The sequence below is a fragment of the Carcharhinus amblyrhynchos genome, chromosome 18 (genome assembly GCF_965287045.1).
Source record: "Carcharhinus amblyrhynchos chromosome 18, sCarAmb.v2.hapA, whole genome shotgun sequence".
NCBI classification, from domain to species: Eukaryota; Metazoa; Chordata; class Chondrichthyes; order Carcharhiniformes; family Carcharhinidae; genus Carcharhinus; species Carcharhinus amblyrhynchos.
The window spans coordinates 55,385,845-55,404,177 of record NC_137341.1 but is presented as its reverse complement, the minus strand read 5'-3'; the positions used below and the strand labels follow the sequence as shown (position 1 = coordinate 55,404,177).

Below are 18,333 nucleotides of genomic sequence, written 5' to 3'. Positions count from 1 at the left end.
GAGGTTTTGAGATAAAATATTGTAATGGATAAATGTTCTGTACATTACCAATGACTTTTATTGTGAATGTAAATGAAATATTAATGGTTGGTTCTATATTTCAGTGTTGGGAAACCCGGATAGGACAAGAAATGTACAAGCTGATGATATTTGACTTGATTATAATTTCATCTGTTGCACTGTTTGTGGAATTCCCCAGAAAGTAAGCATTATTCCCCTTTCAACCTTTCTCATTTTATTTATGTGGAAATTGTGAACTGGCACATGATTTAATTTTTTTGGATTTGTGATTAAGCGTATATCATTTTTAGCTTTGAGTGCTGTTTTGGGTCCAAAATGTCATTGACACCATGTGGAAGTATTTCTGGTGCAGGCCGCATTGCATCCTTCGTTTCAGGGATTTTTACAGTAACTTCATTGCAGTGTTAATGTAAGCCTACTTGTGTCACTAATTAATGAAATTAAAACACACTGCACATTTCTTTGAGGAGGTTGTGAGCCTTGGAGTTCAAAGTGTGCACTGGAAATAGAGTTATAGCTTGTGGCATCAATCAGAGTAAAATCGGTATTGCATGCTAACAGTGACCTCAGCACTCAAACTCATGCCTCTTAATCACTGCCATTGAACTTGTTGAGCTCTCTTCCAGTGCTATTTAAAGAAACTGTTAACCACTTTGCGATTAGTTGCTGATTTCCTCTGGCTGTTGCTGAGTTAGCAGCAGTGCATACTGCTGCTTTGAACTGAAGGGAATGGTGTAGGACACTGCAAAGGCCTTCATTCTCATTTTGAAAGTACCATGGTTATGGATTTGCAGTTTCTGTGCTCCTTGGCATATAGCATGATAGGGAGGATTTTTGTTTTAATTCATTCATTCATGGGATATGGGCATTATTGGCTGAGTCAGTACTTATTGCCCATGAACTGAGCCATTCCAGAGGGCATTTAAGACTTCAGTGCTGTGGCTCTGGAGTCACATGTAGGCCAGACGAGGTAAGGATGGCAGATTTCCTTCCCTAAAAGACATTAGTGAACCAGATGGGTCTTTACAACAACAACAATGGTTTCACAGTCATCATTCGACTTCTGATTCCAGATTTTTATTGAACTCAAATTTTACCATCTGCCTTGGAAGGACTTGAACCAGAATGCTCCCCTGGTCACTTGATTACTAGTCTAGTGACAATATCACTACACCACTGCCTCACCTAACTAATGAATAGAGGCAAAACTGAGAAGGACATGCTGCTCAAAGAGGGAAGAGAGAGGGGCTCTGAACATGAGGCCATATCCACCCATACTCTTGAGAGAGCACTTCTACCTTAATCTCAGTGAGGAAAAAGTATATATAACATCTCCGTTTCACTGAAGGAAATACAGAAATATGCCATCTCTTGTAGGCAGGCAGGTGTGTAACAATTGAATTTTGAGATTATTGAACTGTGTGTTTTAACAAGGGATGCACTATGTTGAAACTGTAGGCCATTCAGCCCATCATGTCTGTGCCAGCTGAAGAAGAAAAATAGAAAACCTAGCTGCCCATTCTAATCCTACCTTCCAGCACTAGGTCTGTAGCTTTGCAGTGTGCAGCCCCTCTGATGCAAATCCAGGTAGTTTTTAAATGAATTGAGGGTTTCTGCCTCTGTCACCAAACCAGGCAGCAAATTCTAAACACCCTCACTCTCTGGGTGAAGATTTTCCTCAAGTCCCCCCACTAATTAATGTCTCCATAAGGAGGAAACAGTCTGTCCTGTCTGTTCCATCTAGGCCTCAGCCTTGTATAACTTAATTAGGTCACCCCCTCAGCCACCTCCATTCCATGGAAAACAAACCTAGCAGTCTAACCTAATGACCTCTCTTATTTGCTTTGATAATGTAATTGCTCCTTTTATTTCTTTGTTTTTCAGGTTAATTGTAACCTATTCTCCGTGCCAGATTTTCAAGTGGTGGGGTCAACAGCAGTTTGCTGTTCCTAAAAATGTATTGGAAATTGTTTATGGTCAGACAATCTGCTGGATTGGAACATTTTATTCACCCCTACTCCCTGGAATAGCAACCATCAAGTACATCATCATATTTTATATCAAAAAGGTGTTATTTTACATAATATACCAATGAAAGCATAGAACGTAGAACACGACAACACAAACAGGCCCTTTGGCCCACAAGTTGTGCCAATCATATCCATACCTACCAGGCAAAGCAAACTTGTTTATTTTTAATTATATAATTAACGGTTTAATTTTTACCTAATTATTCCTGGCTAATATTTTAATAAGATGTGCGATCATTAGAGGACAATCAAAATAGATGTTACTTTATCTGTGGTAGACTTGCTGAAATTAGATTTCACGTTTCCACTGAGGTACTCTTGGCGCAAGATTTCTCTAGCGAGTCGCTGAGCACAGTAAGAAGTCTCACAACATCAGGTTAAAGTCCAACACGTTTTTTGGTAGCACGAGCTTTCGGAGCTTGTGATTCCAAATGAAGTGTTGGACTTTAACCTTGTGTTGTGAGACTTCTTACTGTGCTCACCCCAGTCTAAAGCTGGCATCTCCACATGAGTGCTGATACAAAAACTTACCTTTAGTTAGCATCTTTAGCAGTCAAAAGTTCCATGGTATTTTACACATTGAGAAAATACAGATTAAGATTAGATTCAGGTCAGGTTGTGAAGGTCCTAGATTAAATTCTCTGCTTGTTAATGAATTAATTAATCTCAGTTTAGTAAGTGCTTTGGGATACCACAGTTTGTCTCCATAATCCAAGGGTTGGGAAAATTAAATTTGAATGATATCCAGTAATATGTAGATATTGGCCAAGAACAAAATCGGCTTTGGTTTGCTGTCCCATTACTCCTCATAAAAAGCATGATGTCTTCTTAATTTTCCAGATATCTTTGATGAATAATTGTCGCCCTTCCACCAGACCCTTTCGGGCATCGAGTTCAAACTTTTTCTTCCTGGCAGTTCTGTTAATTGGACTCCCATTAGCCTGTGTTCCCATCCTCTTCAGTGTTGCAGTGTGAGTATGATTATTGTTTTCTAGTTGCACCATTCAAATTATGCATCAAGGCCGTAGTTGGTTATTTACAGCAGAGAAAGAGGCCATTCACTTCACTAAATCCATGCTGGCTCACCATTTAACAGTCCAGTCAGTCCCACTCTCCTGTGGCCCTGCAAATTTTGAATGCCCTTCCAATATCTTCTTGAGATTGTCTCTGCTTTCACCAACTTTGTGGACTGCATGTTCCATGTTGTTACCACTTGCTGTGTAAAAATGTTCTTTCTCACATTCCCCCTGTATCTCTTACCTAAAATTTTAAATCTGCATCCCCAAATCCTTCAGCCATCAGTTAATTGGAAGCGTGTCTCCTTGGATTACCCCATTTAAATCCATCATAATTTTGTACATCTCCATCAAATCTGCCTCAGTCTCCTTTCTCTCCAAGGAGAATGAGCCTAGGTTTTCCAACCTAATCTTATAATTAAGATCTCTCATCCCTGGAGCCAGTCTGATAATCTCTTCTCAAGGCCCTACACATCTTTCCCAAAGTGTGCTGACCAGAAATTGATGTAATACTTTGGTAGTGGCCTAACTAGAGCTTCATACAGGTTCATTGTAACTTGCTTTTGCAATCTGCTTCTATTTATGAAACCCCAGATGCTTCCCTAATCACATTCTGAATATACCCTGCCACTTCAAAGATCGATGCCCGTGCACCCCAAGTCCCTTTCCACATATTCTTCAGGAATTGTCCCATTAAGTCGATATTGCCTCTCTCTATCCCTTCTGCCAATGATTCATCTTGCATTTTTCTGTATTAAATTCCATCTGTAATGCTGATTAAATAATTAGTCTCTATTTATGCAATTATTTCATCTATCTGATGGTTAATTCTTCATTAATTCAAATAAAGAACTAGTTTTGCTTCAATTCCCTGCAGTTAGAAAGAGTACAGAAAAAATTTACTTGGATGCTACAGGATTTGATGGATTGAGTTATAAGGAGAGGCTGGATAGACTAGGACTTTTTTCTCTGAAGCGTAGGAGGCTGAGGGGTGATCTTATAGAGATCTATAAAATAATGAGGGCACAGGTCAGCTAGATAGTCAATATCTTTTCCCAAAGGTCAGGGGGTCAAAAATTAGAGGGCATAGGTTAAAGGAGAGAGGAGAGACATGCAAAAGGGTCCAGAGGGACAATTTTTTTCACACAGAGGGTGGTAAGAACAAGCTGCCAGAGGTAATAGTAGAGGTGGGTACAATTTTGCGTTTTAAAAAGGGTTTAGATAGTTACATGGATAAGATGGGAATAGAATGATATAGGCCAAACACAGGCCAGTGGGACCAGCTTAGTGGTAAAAACTGAGGGGCATGGACAAGTTGGGCCGAAAGGCCTGTTTTCATGCTGTAAACCTCTGTGATTCTAATCCACTAAGATTCCTTTGACAACACTTTCCAAATCCACACTGCTACTATCTAGCTGGGTAAAGACAGTCGATGCATCAAAACACCATCAGCTGCAAGTTTCTCTCCCAAGCGATATGCTACCCTGACTTGGAACTGTAACACCATTCCATCACTGTTGCTAGGTCAGAATCCTGATGCTCCCTTCCTGACAGCACAGTGGATGTCCCTCATCTACATGGACTGCATATGTTCAAGAATGTGCCACATAATGCCTTTCTCAAGGATAATTGGGAATGGACAAAAAAATGCAGGCCCGGACAGTAACGTGAACATCTTGTGAACAAATAAAATGGTAACATTTTATCGGCATGTTTGCACAGTGGTTAGCACCACTCTTTCACAGCGTCAGGGACCCAGGTTCAATTCAGCCTTAGGTGATTGTGCAGTGTTTTCACATTCTCCCTGTAGAACATAGAACATTACAGCGCAGAACAGGCCCTTCGGCCCACGATGTTGCGCCGACCAGTTAAAAAACAATGACCCTCTAACCTAAACCAATCCCTTTCCATCCATAAACCTATCCACGGATCTCTTAAACGCCCCCAAACTAGGCACATTTACAACTGCAGCAGGCAGGGCATTCCAATCCCTCACCACCCTCTGGGTAAAGAACCTACCCCTGACATCCATCCTATAACTACCCCCCCTTAATTTAAAGCCATGCCCCCTCGTGCTAGCTTTCTCCATCCGAGGAAAAAGGCTATCACTATCCACCCTATCTAAACCTCTAATCATCTTATATGTTTCAATAAGATCCCCTCTTAGCCACCTTCTTTCTAGCGAAAACAACCCCAAATCCCTCAGTCTCTCCCCATAGGACCTCCCCTCAGTACCAGGCAACATTCTGGTAAACCTCCTCTGCACCCTCTCCAAAGCCTCCACATCCTTCCTATAATGTGGGGACCAGAACTGCACACAATACTCCAAGTGCGGCCGCACCAGAGTTGTGTACAGTTGCAACATGACGCTGCGACTCCTAAATTCAATCCCCCTACCAATAAACGCCAAGACACCGTATGCCTTCTTAACAACCTTACCTACTTGATTCCCAACTTTCAGGGATCTATGTACACATACACCTAGATCCCTCTGTTCATCCACACTATTCAGAGTCCTCCCGTTAGCCCTATAGTCGACACATCCGTTATTCCTACTAAAGTGAATTACCTCACACTTCTCCGCATTAAACTCCATCCGCCACCTCTCGGCCCAGCTCTGCAACCTGTCTAAGTCTCCCTGCAAACTATGACACCCTTCCTCACAATCTACCACACCTCCGACTTTGGTGTCATCAGCAAATTTACTAATCCACCCAACTATACCCTCATCCAGATCATTAATAAAAATTACAAACAGCAGTGGCCCCAAAACAGATCCCTGAGGCACACCACTCGTAACTGAACTCCATGACGAATATTTACCATCAACCGCCACCCTCTGTCTCCTACCCGCTAGCCAATTCCTGATCCAATTTCCTAGATTACCCTCAATCCCATACATCTGCATTTTCTGCAGAAGCCTACCATGGTGAACCTTATCAAACGCCTTACTAAAATCCATATATACCACGTCAACTGCCTTACCCCCATCCACCTCTTTGGTCACTTTCTCAAAAAACTCAATAAGGTTAGTAAGGCACGACCTACCCGCTACAAAACCATGCTGACTATCTCCAGTCAATTCATTACTCTCCAAATAACTATAAATCCTATCCCTAATAATTTTTTCTAAAACCTTGCCCACAACAGAAGTAAGACTCACCGGTCTATAATTCCCGGGGAAGTCTCTGTTCCCCTTCTTAAACAATGGGACAACATTCGCTATCCTCCAATCTTCCGGTACTATACCAGAGGCCAACGACGACCTGAAGATCAGAGCCAGAGGCTCTGCAATCACCTCTCTTGCCTCCCAGAGAATCCTAGGGTAAATCCTGTCCAGACCAGGGGACTTATTTATTTTCAAACCTGTGTCTGCATGGGTTTCCTCACATTTCCTCCTACAGTCCAAAAGTGTGCAGGTCAGTTTGATTAGCTGTGGTAAATTGCTCCGTAACGTCAGGCAAAATAATAGGATAAATACATGGGGCGATGGGGGTAGGGCCTGGATGGGACTGTTGTTGGTGAAGGCTTGATGGGCCAAATGGATTCTCTCTGCATTGTAGGGATTCATTGATTCTATGATTTTATGTTGGATCATAGAGTAACTTAGTAGTATTCAATCTAAGCAAAGCCAACTTTTTATAATTTATGGGATGCAGGCGTCACTGTCTGGCCAGCATTTATTGTCCACCTCTGGTTTCCCTTGAATAGGTGGTGGTGAGCTGCCTTCTTAAACCGCTGCAGTTCCTGACGTATAGGTACACCCACAGTTCTGAGAGGGAGGGAATTCCAGGATTTTGACCCAGTGACAGTGAAGGAATGCCAATCTGTGACATAATGCATTTTAGAAGGTCTAATACAGATAGGAAATATACAGTAAATGGCAAAACTCTTATGAGTATTGTTAGGCCAAGGGATCTGAGTGTACAGGTACACAGGTCATTGAAAGTGGCAATGCAGGTGGAGAAGGAAGTCAAGAAGGCATACGGCATGCTTGCCTTCATTGGCCGGGGCACTGAGTTGAAAAATTGGCAAGTCATGTTGACGCTTTATAGAACCTTAGTGAGGCTGCACTTGGAATATAGTGTTCAATTCTGGTTGCCACACTTCCAGAAGGATGTGGAAGCTTTGGAGAGGGTACAGAAAAGATTTACCAGGATGTTGCCTGGTATGGAGGGCATTAGCTATGAGGAGAGGTTGGAGAAACTTTGTTTATTCTCAGTTGAATGCCGGAGGTTGAGGGGGTGACCTGATAGAAGCCTACAAGATTATGAGAGGCACGGACAGAGTGGATAGTCAGAAGCTTTTTCCCAAGGTGAAGAGTCAATTACTGGGGGCACAGGTTTAAGGTGTGAGGGGCAAGGTTTAAAGGAGATGTACAAGGCAGATTTTTTACACAGAGAGTAGTGGGTGCCTGGAAGTTGTTGCTGGGAGAGGTAGTGGAAGCGAATACAGTAGTGACTTTTAAGGAGTGTCTTAACAAATTCATTAATAGGTTGGGAATATGGTCCCCGGATGAGCAGGGGGTTTTAGTTAAGTCGGGCAGCATGGTCGGTGCAGGCTTGGAGGGCTGAAGGGCCTGTTCCAGTGCTGTAATTTTCTTTGTTCTTTGTATGTTTCCAAATCAGGATGGTGAATGATTTGAAGGGGAACATCCAGGTGGTGGTGTTCCCAGGTTTCTGATGTCCTTGACCTTCTAGACTGTGGTGGTCATGTGTTTGGAAGGTGCTGCCTAAGGAACCTTGAGAAGTTCCTGCAATGCGTATTGCAGATGGTACATGTTGTTGCCATTGTTCATCGACGGTGGAGGGATTGAATATTTATGGAAGAGATGCAGCCAGTGGACTGTTTTGTTCTGGATGGTGTTGAACTTCTTGTGTTGTTGGAGCTGCACTCATCCGGGCAAGTGGGGAATATTCCATCACACTCCTGACTTGTGCCTTGTAGATGGTGGACAGGCTTTGGATGTCACAGACCAGAGAATCTTGTCCATTGTGTCTCTGAGAGCTGTAATGTGCCTGATTGGAAGGTGAGATGTCATTATTGTATTAGACATAAGCTAACTGTGTATGCTTTTTCCCTTCCTCAGGATCAAGTCATCCAAATCTTGTGGGCCATTCATTAACTACAATACAACATGGGATATTATACCAGATACCATTAGCCATTTCCCAAAGGGCCTTAAGAATCTTATGTATGGCTTGGCATCTGAGGCGTTTGCAGTGCCATTCTTTCTGTTTGTATGGTAAGGAGCATTTGATGGTAAGATGCAACTTTTATTCCCTACTGGACTTTATTTTTCCCTTGTTGACATATGTCCCCGTGATTTTAGTGACACAACAAATAATTTGTAATCTTTTAGAAAAAATATTTAAATCCAGTGTTCACCACAGGTAGATTTAATAAAAATGTACAGAGTTGTTATATCCCTCTTCATGTTCAAGTAGACAACTGCTGGGTTACATACCAGCTGGAATGTTACCGCTGTTCACACCAGTGAGATTTTCCCATCCCACTTCAGTGGAAGGAGATTTGGCTGGGTGCCAAATTCACTGACCTCGCTGCAGCGGGAGCGTGGTGGGACCACTGGTAAGATCACATACATGTACTATTAACCATAATACTAACATACAACAAATTTAGCCCATTTTGTTTGGAAAATTGTTCCAAGGGTGTTCTCACAAAACCCTGCGAAGAAACATCTCAATGGAGGAGAGATCAGGAGTGATTCCCAATGTTTGGTCAAAGTTGCTGATGGCCAGATTGGTGCTGTGCTTCCAAATGTAATTTGTGTTCAAAGCTATTGAATTAGAGAAGATTTACATATAAATGTTCAAACCTATAGAGACTTTGAAAGGTCACAATCAATACCCTCGATTAGGAGCTACAGTTCCTGGAGACTTGTCTATCTTCAGTCTCATTATTTTCTCCATTAAAATTCTTTAAAACCTGCATTAAATATTCTCCATTATTTTTAGTTTTCCTTGCATCCTTTCCTCAATAAAGACCGCACGAAGTAATTATTTAAGCAGTCTGCTAGTTGTGTGTTTCTAATCGCAATATCACCTTTGTCTGCTTTTCAAGGGGTCTGTGTTATCTTTTGCCATCCTTTGTTTGATGGAGACTCAAAACTGCAGACCTGTCCATTGCCTTAGAAACATGGCTTTTAACTTTCTATGTGGCCCAACTAGCCAACAACTTGAATATCCCCACAAAAGTTCATGAACAATGGGTGATCTTTAAGGAAGAGATATTTTGGGTAGACGTTAAATACTTTCCAACAAAACGGAAAGACAGTGAGACCACAGCCAGTGCTCCCCTGGTGACTAGGGTGACACGGGGCCAGGAGTTTTTGGCCCTGTCGTGGCAGGACCCACTTGCCACTGGAGATTTGGCAGCCCAGGGAATGCCTATTGACTTTCACTGGGACTGGATAATCCCAGCCAGAAAATCCCTCCCAGAGACTTTGATGAAGCAAAAAGAGGGTATATGATTTGAGTTGGATTAATTCTTCAAGCAAGAACTAGGTTAAACACAATAAGCTGAGAGAGGAAGTGTAAAAGAAAATAAGACCAATAAACAGTGAATATGAAAATAGAAGGCAGTTAGTATAAAGGGGAACCCAAAAATCTTCCACCAGCATGCAGACGGGCAGTAAGAAGTGAGGTCAGGCCCAGTAGGGTGAAAGAAGATGATATGTGCTCAGAAGATCAGGGCAAGGCTAGAATATGTAATAGGAAGATAGAGCTAACAAAGTATTGATAAAAGTGTAGGTGATAGAGATGAAAAGTGATGAGCAGGTTATATTGGAAGGACTGGCCATGCTTAGAGTGGATAAGTCACCTGGTGCAGATGGCTTGCACCCATGTTACTAAAGGCAGAGGTGGTGGAGATAACAGAAGGGCTTTGCTTGCCATGATTTTTAGTCTTCCCAATGGGGGAGATGCCAGGGGATTGGAAAGTGGAGAATGTGAATCGTTTGTTTAAGAAAAGATGTAAGGGCATTCCTTGTAACTACAGATCAGTCAACAAAATTAGCTTATAGACCTGGAGAATCAGATTCAACTTGGATAAAACATTGACTTAAGGACAAAAAACAGAGACTTGTGGTAGTTGGTTGTTTTTCAGGTTGAAGGATATTTGCCAATGAAGTTCTCCAAGGGTTAGTGCTAGAACCAGCTTTTTGATCAATCTAAATAATTTGGATATTGAACATGATATCAAACCTGGGCCTAAATTTTCCAGTCCCGCTGCTGAGGGAATTGTCATGGGTGGGACGGGAAATTTAATGGACTCGAGAAGTCCATTGAGTTCAGTTGGGAATTTCAGCAAGATCAGAAAATCCAGTCACGGAGCTGTGGCTGAGACTGAGTATGAATAATACCAATTGAATCCGTCATCAAAGAAGAAGTAGCGAGGCACCTAGAAAAGAATGGTTTGATAGAGCAGACGCAGCATGGATTCGTTAAGGGGAAGTCGTGTTTGACGAATTTATTGGATTTCTATGAGGATGTGACTAGTGCGGTAGACAGAGGGGAACCGGTGGATGTGGTGTTTCTCGATTTTCAAAAGGCGTTTGATAAGGTGCCACACAAAAGGTTGCTTCAGAAGGTTAGGGGGCATGGAGTTGGGGGTAAGGTGTTAGCGTGGATAGAGGATTGGTTGTCTAATAGGAGGCAGAGAGTTGGTATCAATTGGTGCTATTCTGAATGGCGGTTGGTGACTAGTGGAGTGCCACAGGCATCAGTGCTGGGGCCGCAACTATTTACCATTTATATAGATGATCTGGAGGAGGGGGCTGAGTATAGGGTGATGAAATTTGCTGATGACACAAAGATGAGTGGAAAAGCAAATTGCGTGGAGGGTGTGGAAAGTCTGCAGAGGGACCTGGATAGGCTGAGCGAGTGGGCGAGGACCTGGCAGATGGAGTACAATGTTAGCAAGAGTGAGGTTATCCACTTTGGCAGAAATAATAGTAGGAGGGATTACTATTTAAAAGGCGAAAAGCTGCAGCATGCTACGGTGCAGAGGGACCTGGGGGTCCTTGTGCATGAGTCGCAAAAACCCAGTCTGCAGGTGCAGCAGGTGATCAAGAAGGCGAATGGGATGTTGGCCTTTATAGCGAGGGGGATAGAATATAAAAGCAGGGAGGTCTTGCTGCAACTGTACAGGGTACTGGTGAGGCCGCAGCTGGAGTACTGTGTGCAGTTTTGGTTGCCGCACTTGCGCAAGGATATTTTGGCCTTGGAGGGAGTGCAGAGGAGGTTCACTAGGCTGATACCGGAGATGAGGGGGTTGGACTATGAAGAGAGATTAAATAGACTGGGTCTGTACTCGTTGGAGTTTAGAAGGATGAGGGGGGATCTTATAGAGACGTATAAGTTAATGAAAGGGATGGATAGGGTAACGGTAGAGAGATTCTTCCTGCTCAGAAAGGACAGCAGGACTAGAGGAAACAGCCTCAAGATAAGGGGGGGACAGTTTGGAACAGAGTTCAGGAGGAACTTCTTCACTCAAAGGGTGGTTAATCTCCGGAATTCTCTGCCCGTTGAAGTGGTGGAGGCTACCGTGCTAAATATATTTAAGTCACGGGTAGATAGGTTTCTGATAGACAGGGGAATTAAGGGTTATGGGGAGAAAGCGGGAAAGTGGAACTGATCCACTTCAGATCAGCCATGATCTTATTGAATGGTGGGGCAGGCTCGAAGGGTTAGATGGCCTACTCCTGCTCCTATTTCTTATGTTCTTATGTTCTTAATTGACTGAATTGGGACATAGGTGGGTAGGCAAGTGGCAGAGGCAGTTTAATACAGAAAAGCGTGAGGTGATGTATTTTGGCAAAAGCGACGGGAGAAGGAACATTATAATTAATGATTCAGTCCCAAAGAGTGTCTAGGAACAGAGAGACCTGGGTGTTCGTATAGATAGATTCTTGAAGTTTGCAGAACATATTGAAAGCGCAGTTACCAGAGCATATTGGATCTTGGGCTTCATAAATAGTGGCATTCAATACAAGAGCTTTTATAGGACTCTGGTTAGGACAGTTCTAGAGAATTGTATCTAGCACCACACTAAAGAAAGGATTGAAGTGTCCTCCAGAGGTTCTAAAGGAGGTTTACAACCATAGGGATGGAAAGATCTTAGTTAGAGGGTCAGGTTGGACAGACTGGAGCAGAGGAGGTTGATGGGAGACCTGATAGCAGTCTACAAGATTTTGACGGGTTTAAAAAAGATAGATAAGGAAATGCTGTTTTTGTTAACTGCTGGTACAAAGACTAGAGGCAGAGATTTAAGGCTTAGGGAGGATTTGAGAGAGAACATTTTATACTCGAGTGAGTGACAGTTATGGAGAACTTGCTGCCTGCAGGTGGTGGAAGCAGAGACAGACGACCGCTGATTTCAAAAGGAAATTGACTCGGCCAATTTTGAGGGAAATAAACCTGTGAGGTCATAAGGACTGAGTGGAAACTGACTAGATTGCTCCATGTAAGGAGAATCAGCATAGATTCAATGGGCCGAATAGCCTCCTGTGCTATAATGACTTTATGACATCTAAAAACAAATAACAAGAACTTGGATAGTTGGAAGCTAGGTCCCCTGTTCACTAAAGCCCTTAATCTCCAGTCAGTAAGAAGAGGCTGGATAGATTGGGACATTTTTCTCTGGAGCATAGGAGGCTGAGGGGCGACCTTATAGAGATCTATAAAATAATGAGGGACACAGATCAGCTAGTCAGTCAATATTTTTCCCGTCTAAAACTAGAGGCCATAGGTTTAAGGTGAAAGGGAAGAGATACAAAAGTGTCCAGAAGGGCAATTTTTTTCACACAGAGGGTGGTGAATGTCTGGAACAAGCTGCCAGAGGTGGTAGTAGAGCTAGGTACAACTTTGTCTTTTAAAAAGCATTTCAACATTTATATGGGTAAGGTGGGTATAGAACATTACAGCACAGTACAGGCCCTGCGGCCCTCGATGTTGCACCGATCTGTGAAACCGATCTAAAGCCCATCTAACCTACACTATTCCAATATCATCCATATGTTTATCCAATGACCATTTAAATGCCCTTAATGTTGGCAAATCCACTACTGTTGCAGGCAGGGCAGTACACGCTCTTACTACTCTCTGAGTAAAGAACCTCCCTCTGACATCTGTCCTATATTTACCACCCTCAATTTAAAGCTGTGTCCCCTCGTGTTAGCCATCACCATCCGAGGAAAAAGGCTCTCACTGTTCACCCTATCTAACCCTCTGATCATCTTATATGCCTCTATTAAGTGACCTCTTAACCCTTTTCTCCCTAACAAAAACAGCCTCAAGTCCCTCAGTCTTTTCTCATAAGACCTTCCCACCATACCAGGCAACATCCTGGTAAACCTCCTCTGCACCCATTCCAATGTTTCCACATCCTTCCTAGAGGGATATGGACCAAACGTGGGCAATTGGGACTAGCTTAGGGGTTTAAAAAAAGGGGCGGCATGGACAAGTTGGGCCGAAGGGCCTGTTTCCACGCTGTAAATCTCCATGACTCTTGTTTAAATTACTGTATAATAGAAATAGCCACATACAGATGTTGTGACATAACTTCTGTCAGAGCAGCAAACTAACCATCACTCTGAATGACTTCTCCATGTACATCTCCCATCCACTCTGGGGGAAATGTTAAAAGCAGTGCTTAAAAGGAATGATGTAGACTTTATTCCAGGAAAAAGAGAAAAGAAACTGAAAACAGTTCCATTTTAAACAAGAGCACACCCAAATTTGCAAATATTCAATCAAATTGAAATGATTTTGGCTCAGTGAGGATCAGTAACGGGAGGGAGAATACCAGAGTTGTACATTTCCTAAACTTCAGCAAATCTGTCCTTTTAACTTTTGTTCTTTCAGCCTCATCCTGTTCTACCTTGTTGCTTTGGCTGGAGCACATAAACGAGTTGTTGTTCAGCTGAGACAGCAGCTGGCTATGGTGAGTGCTTTTAATTCCAGATTTGTTTAATATGAATTTTCAGCACGATTCTGTTGCACTGATTTATTACCGGTTTGTCAGATGGTCCCAATTTTCCTGTCAAGATAAAGACTAGGGTAAAGGTGCTGGCCTGGACTAGTGGGAAAACTGTGCAGTAACTGTAGACAAGGAGCGGACACATGACAGCTTTCTTTGTATGGTGCAAAAGTCATGGCCAAATATTTTTGTATAAATCTGTGGTAAAATGCAAGTTATTTAGAAAATATCCTTCCTGAATGTCAATAACCTTGGAAATTCAGTTCCCAACCCTAGTCATCCTGTAGCCAAGTCTCCATAATGGCAATTATTATCATACCTAAGGTGGCACAGTGGTTAGCACTGCTGCCTCACAGCGCCAGGGACCTGGGTTCGATTCCCAGATTGGGTCATTGTCGGTGTGGAGTTTGCATGATCCCCCCGTGTCTGTGTGGGTTTCCTCTGGGTACTTTGGTTTCCTCCCTCAGTCCGAAAGACGTGCTAAATTCTCCCTCAGTGTACCCAAACAAGCGCCAGAGTGTGGCGACTAGAGGATTTTCACAGTAACTTCCTTGCAATGTTAATGTAAGCCTACTTGTGACACTAATTACTTTTTACTTCAATTTGTGCATTCAAATCATCAACTTTTTGCAAATGCAATGTGTAATTCTGCTTTTTCAACTTGATTCTTCATTCTGATACCATTTCAGGCTTGCCTATGCTTTGCTTGCAGTCAGTTTTTGCCCTCTACTTTCTTTTACCAGTTTTACTTTCCTTGAATCTGAGCTCTGTCTGGGGGTCCTGTCCCCCTACCAATCTAATTTAAACCCTCCCTAACACCAGCAGCAAATCTCCCTGTAGGATAATAGCCTGATCCTGTTAAGATGCAGCTCACTCATCTTGTACAGGTCCCATCATTCCCAGAGCTGTTTCAGCAATCTGCTGCCTTCTCTGCTGCGCTGCTTCTCCTGCCACATGTTTAACTGCATATTCTCCGACTTCTCTGTGCACCGGCACTGGGAATGAACCTGAGATACGACATCAGAGTTCTACTTTTCAATCTCCTCCCTTTCCCTGAAGTCTGCTTTCCATTGGATCTGATGTGAAGCACAGCCTCTGGTGTACCTGCCCCACCCCAACCCCCCACCACCCCCCCACAACCCCCACCCTACCACCGCACCCCCACCCCACACCCACCCCCCCACACCACTCCCCCACGCAACTGCACCGCCCCACCCCCCCCACCCACCCCCACCCATCCACCCACCCCCCCCACCCACCCCCACCCATCCACCCACCCCACACCCCCCTCACCCACCCCAACCACCCCCCCACCCACCCCCCTCACCAACCCCCATCCAACCCCCACCCTCACCAACCCCCATCCAACCCCCACCCTCACACCCCCCACCCCCACACCCACCCCGCTGTTGACAGTGACAGTGAAGGATGGTGAATGACATGGAGGGGAACCTCCAGTGGTGGTGTTCCTATGTACCTGCTGCCCTTGTCCTTCTAGATGGAAGTGGTTGTAGATTTGGAAGGTGCTTTCTAAGGATCCTTGGTGAATTGCTGTAGTGCGTCTAGTAGATAGTACAGACTGCTGCTACTGAGCACCAGTGGTGGAGGGAGTTTTTGTTTGTGGATGTGCTAATCAAGTGTGTTGCTGTGTTCTGGATGGTGTCAAGTTTCTTAAATGTTGTTGGAGCTGCACTCATCCAGACAACTGGAGGGTACTCCATTAAACTCCTGACTTGCACCTTGCAGATGGAGGACATGTTTTGGCAACAGGATTCCCAGCCTCTGAGCTGCTTCTATAGCCACTGTATTTATATGCTAGTCCAGTTCAGCTTCTGGTCAGTAGTAATCCCTAGATTATTGCTAGCCAGGGATTCAGTGATGGTAATGCCATTTAGTATCAAGGGGTGATGATTAGATCCTCCCTTGTTACTGATAATTATCATCTGACGTGTGAATTTATTTGTCACTTGTCTCTCCAAGTCTGGATACTGTCCAGTTCTTGTTGCATTTGGGGAGGGACTGCTTCAGTATCTGAGGAGTCGCAAGTGAGGCTGAACATTGTGGAGTCACCAGTGAACATCCCACTCCTGATCTTATGATGGAAGGAAGGTCATTGATGAATCAGCTGAAGATGGTTGAACCTAGGACACTACCCTGAGGAATATTGGTTATTTAGCCTCATATATCAAAGCAGCATTTGTTGTTTGCATATTCAGTACTCAGTTATTAAGTATGTAAATCTTTGAAAAAAAATCTGTTTACATTTGTGATTATTTTTGCAGCAAGGTCGTGACAAACAATACCTTATCAAAAAACTAACCAGAGAGTCGGTCATTTTGAAGAAATCTGGAATACATGTCCAGCAGAACTGAAACAAGGCTGTTTAGCACATATAACCTTGCAGCAATACAGAGACAAAGGAAGTTACGGCAACTCAAGAACTTTATTTTGTATTTCATAGTTTTACTGAACGCTTTTTCTGGTTGTTTTATTACTGATAAAGGTAAGTTAGCTAGGGGGTAAACATTTTGGGGATTTTTTTCCTCCTGAGGCTTTGCCTCTGCTGTATTGAAAGCCAAATTGTAATTCTGTTACATGGAAACGTTTACAGGCATAGATTCATGTAAATGTTGTTATTGGTTTTATTATATATCACCTGGGAACCATTTTTAAAAAAAAACATTCACCCCTTTTACGTATGTGTTACTCTCTGTACATCTGATAGTTGTTACTTGCTATTTATTAATACATTTGTGTATGTCGTAATGAAGAAATTCCTTAATACTGTGAAGGTTGGAGTAGTGATAATATAACACTACACACTACTAACCAATCTTACCACTCGATGGTTAAAACTTCAACAATCCTATCACTTGTTTTTTTGAATATATTGACACCTTACCCACACCAAAGATTTACGGATTACATTTGTTTATGGTGTTTAAATGATTATTTTACTATACTGTGTGATAGACATCAACTAGTTTACTGAGAGATAGAAAATATTCCTTGAACTCCTGACGCAGTCGGGTGGATAGAGCAGCTGCTCAGGACGTAGAGATTTTAAAATCCCACCCCCACATCCAGGATGTTTGAACTTGAGTATTCTTTCTGAACTGGTATTGGCTGAAGCTATCCCACGGAATAGCTACATCTCAGCCCCAATAGAAATATTGTTCCGTATAACCTCATTTGTGTCTTCTTGCTGTCCGCGTGAGTTCCTGTCAGTCTGCCCTGATTATTTTATTCCATTACCTGGGCATCCTTGCAGTTTATATTTAAAACTGTTGGAAACAAGTCTGCTTGCAGCACCTGATGTAGCTGAATAGCTTCACTCAGGCAGCTTCTGTTTCTAAAAGATCCCAATGAAGGGGTCGCATTTCAATAGGAACAGGGTCTCAATTATCTGCTGTAACTTCATAAACATTTGCCTTCTACCTCTGGCTTTCATTGTGCATTGTAATGGAATGTCTATAAAACACAGGAGATAAATGTACACTTTTTATAATAACTACATTTATCTACCTACTTGTATTGTTTTAGTTTGCACTTCCTGTAATGTAGTTCCCTTCATAGTCTGTTCATTAATAAATAGTCACTTCACTAACTCTGACCAGCATTGCTGAAAATGAAATAAAAACAGAAAATGCTGGAAACACTCAGCAGGTCTGGCAGTGTCTGTGGAAGGAAAAGCAGAGATAAAGTTTTGTGTCTGTGTGACTTTTCAGAGGTCTAATGACATACTCGCAATGGTTTTGCTGCAAAAATATTGTTAACACTGCATGCAATTATTTATGTGCAACTTAGCAAGGTCAGAGTTACTCTGAGACATCCCGAGGGGGAGAGGAGGTGACGGCTTCTGTTCACTGGTAATTGTCAAAGGGAGGAGGAAGAGGCAGCCAATGGCAGAGCAGCTGGAGAGCCTGGATCCTGGGCTGGTCCTGTACTGGAATGGATCATTGCCAGACACACCTTGTGCAGAATCCTGTACGAGGCTCTGCTATCTCATATGAGCCATACAGCCAGTCCCAGGTGTGCAACCTCCAACCAGAGCAGCTTTTAAATGGATCCCATAACTACTCTCCCCACAAAGGAGAGAATCCACATCAGTCACTGTGACTCAGTCACATTGAAATGGCTGAAACTTGCCATCAGAACCATCGACATACCACAGCACACGCGATAGATCTGTCACAGCCTGTCCCTGTCACAAAATGCCATTGCCAGTGAATGAAATGAGACTTTATATCCTCTCCATACTGTTA

The 18,333-nt window shown here is 43.0% G+C and overlaps 1 protein-coding gene across 1 annotated transcript in view; it reads left to right on the top strand.

Annotated features, from left to right (window-relative positions):
- Positions 1-17,925, top strand: part of tmc7 (transmembrane channel like 7) — an 86,821-nt gene extending 68,896 nt beyond the window's left edge. The window contains exons 11-16 of the mRNA XM_080207053.1: positions 105-202; positions 1,906-2,089; positions 2,892-3,022; positions 8,157-8,312; positions 13,954-14,032; positions 16,351-17,925. Of these exons, the coding sequence (XP_080063179.1) occupies positions 105-202; positions 1,906-2,089; positions 2,892-3,022; positions 8,157-8,312; positions 13,954-14,032; positions 16,351-16,440 (738 nt within the window). The 3' untranslated portion in view covers positions 16,441-17,925. The remainder of the gene's footprint in view (positions 1-104; positions 203-1,905; positions 2,090-2,891; positions 3,023-8,156; positions 8,313-13,953; positions 14,033-16,350) is intronic.
- The last annotated feature ends 408 nt before the right edge of the window (positions 17,926-18,333 follow it).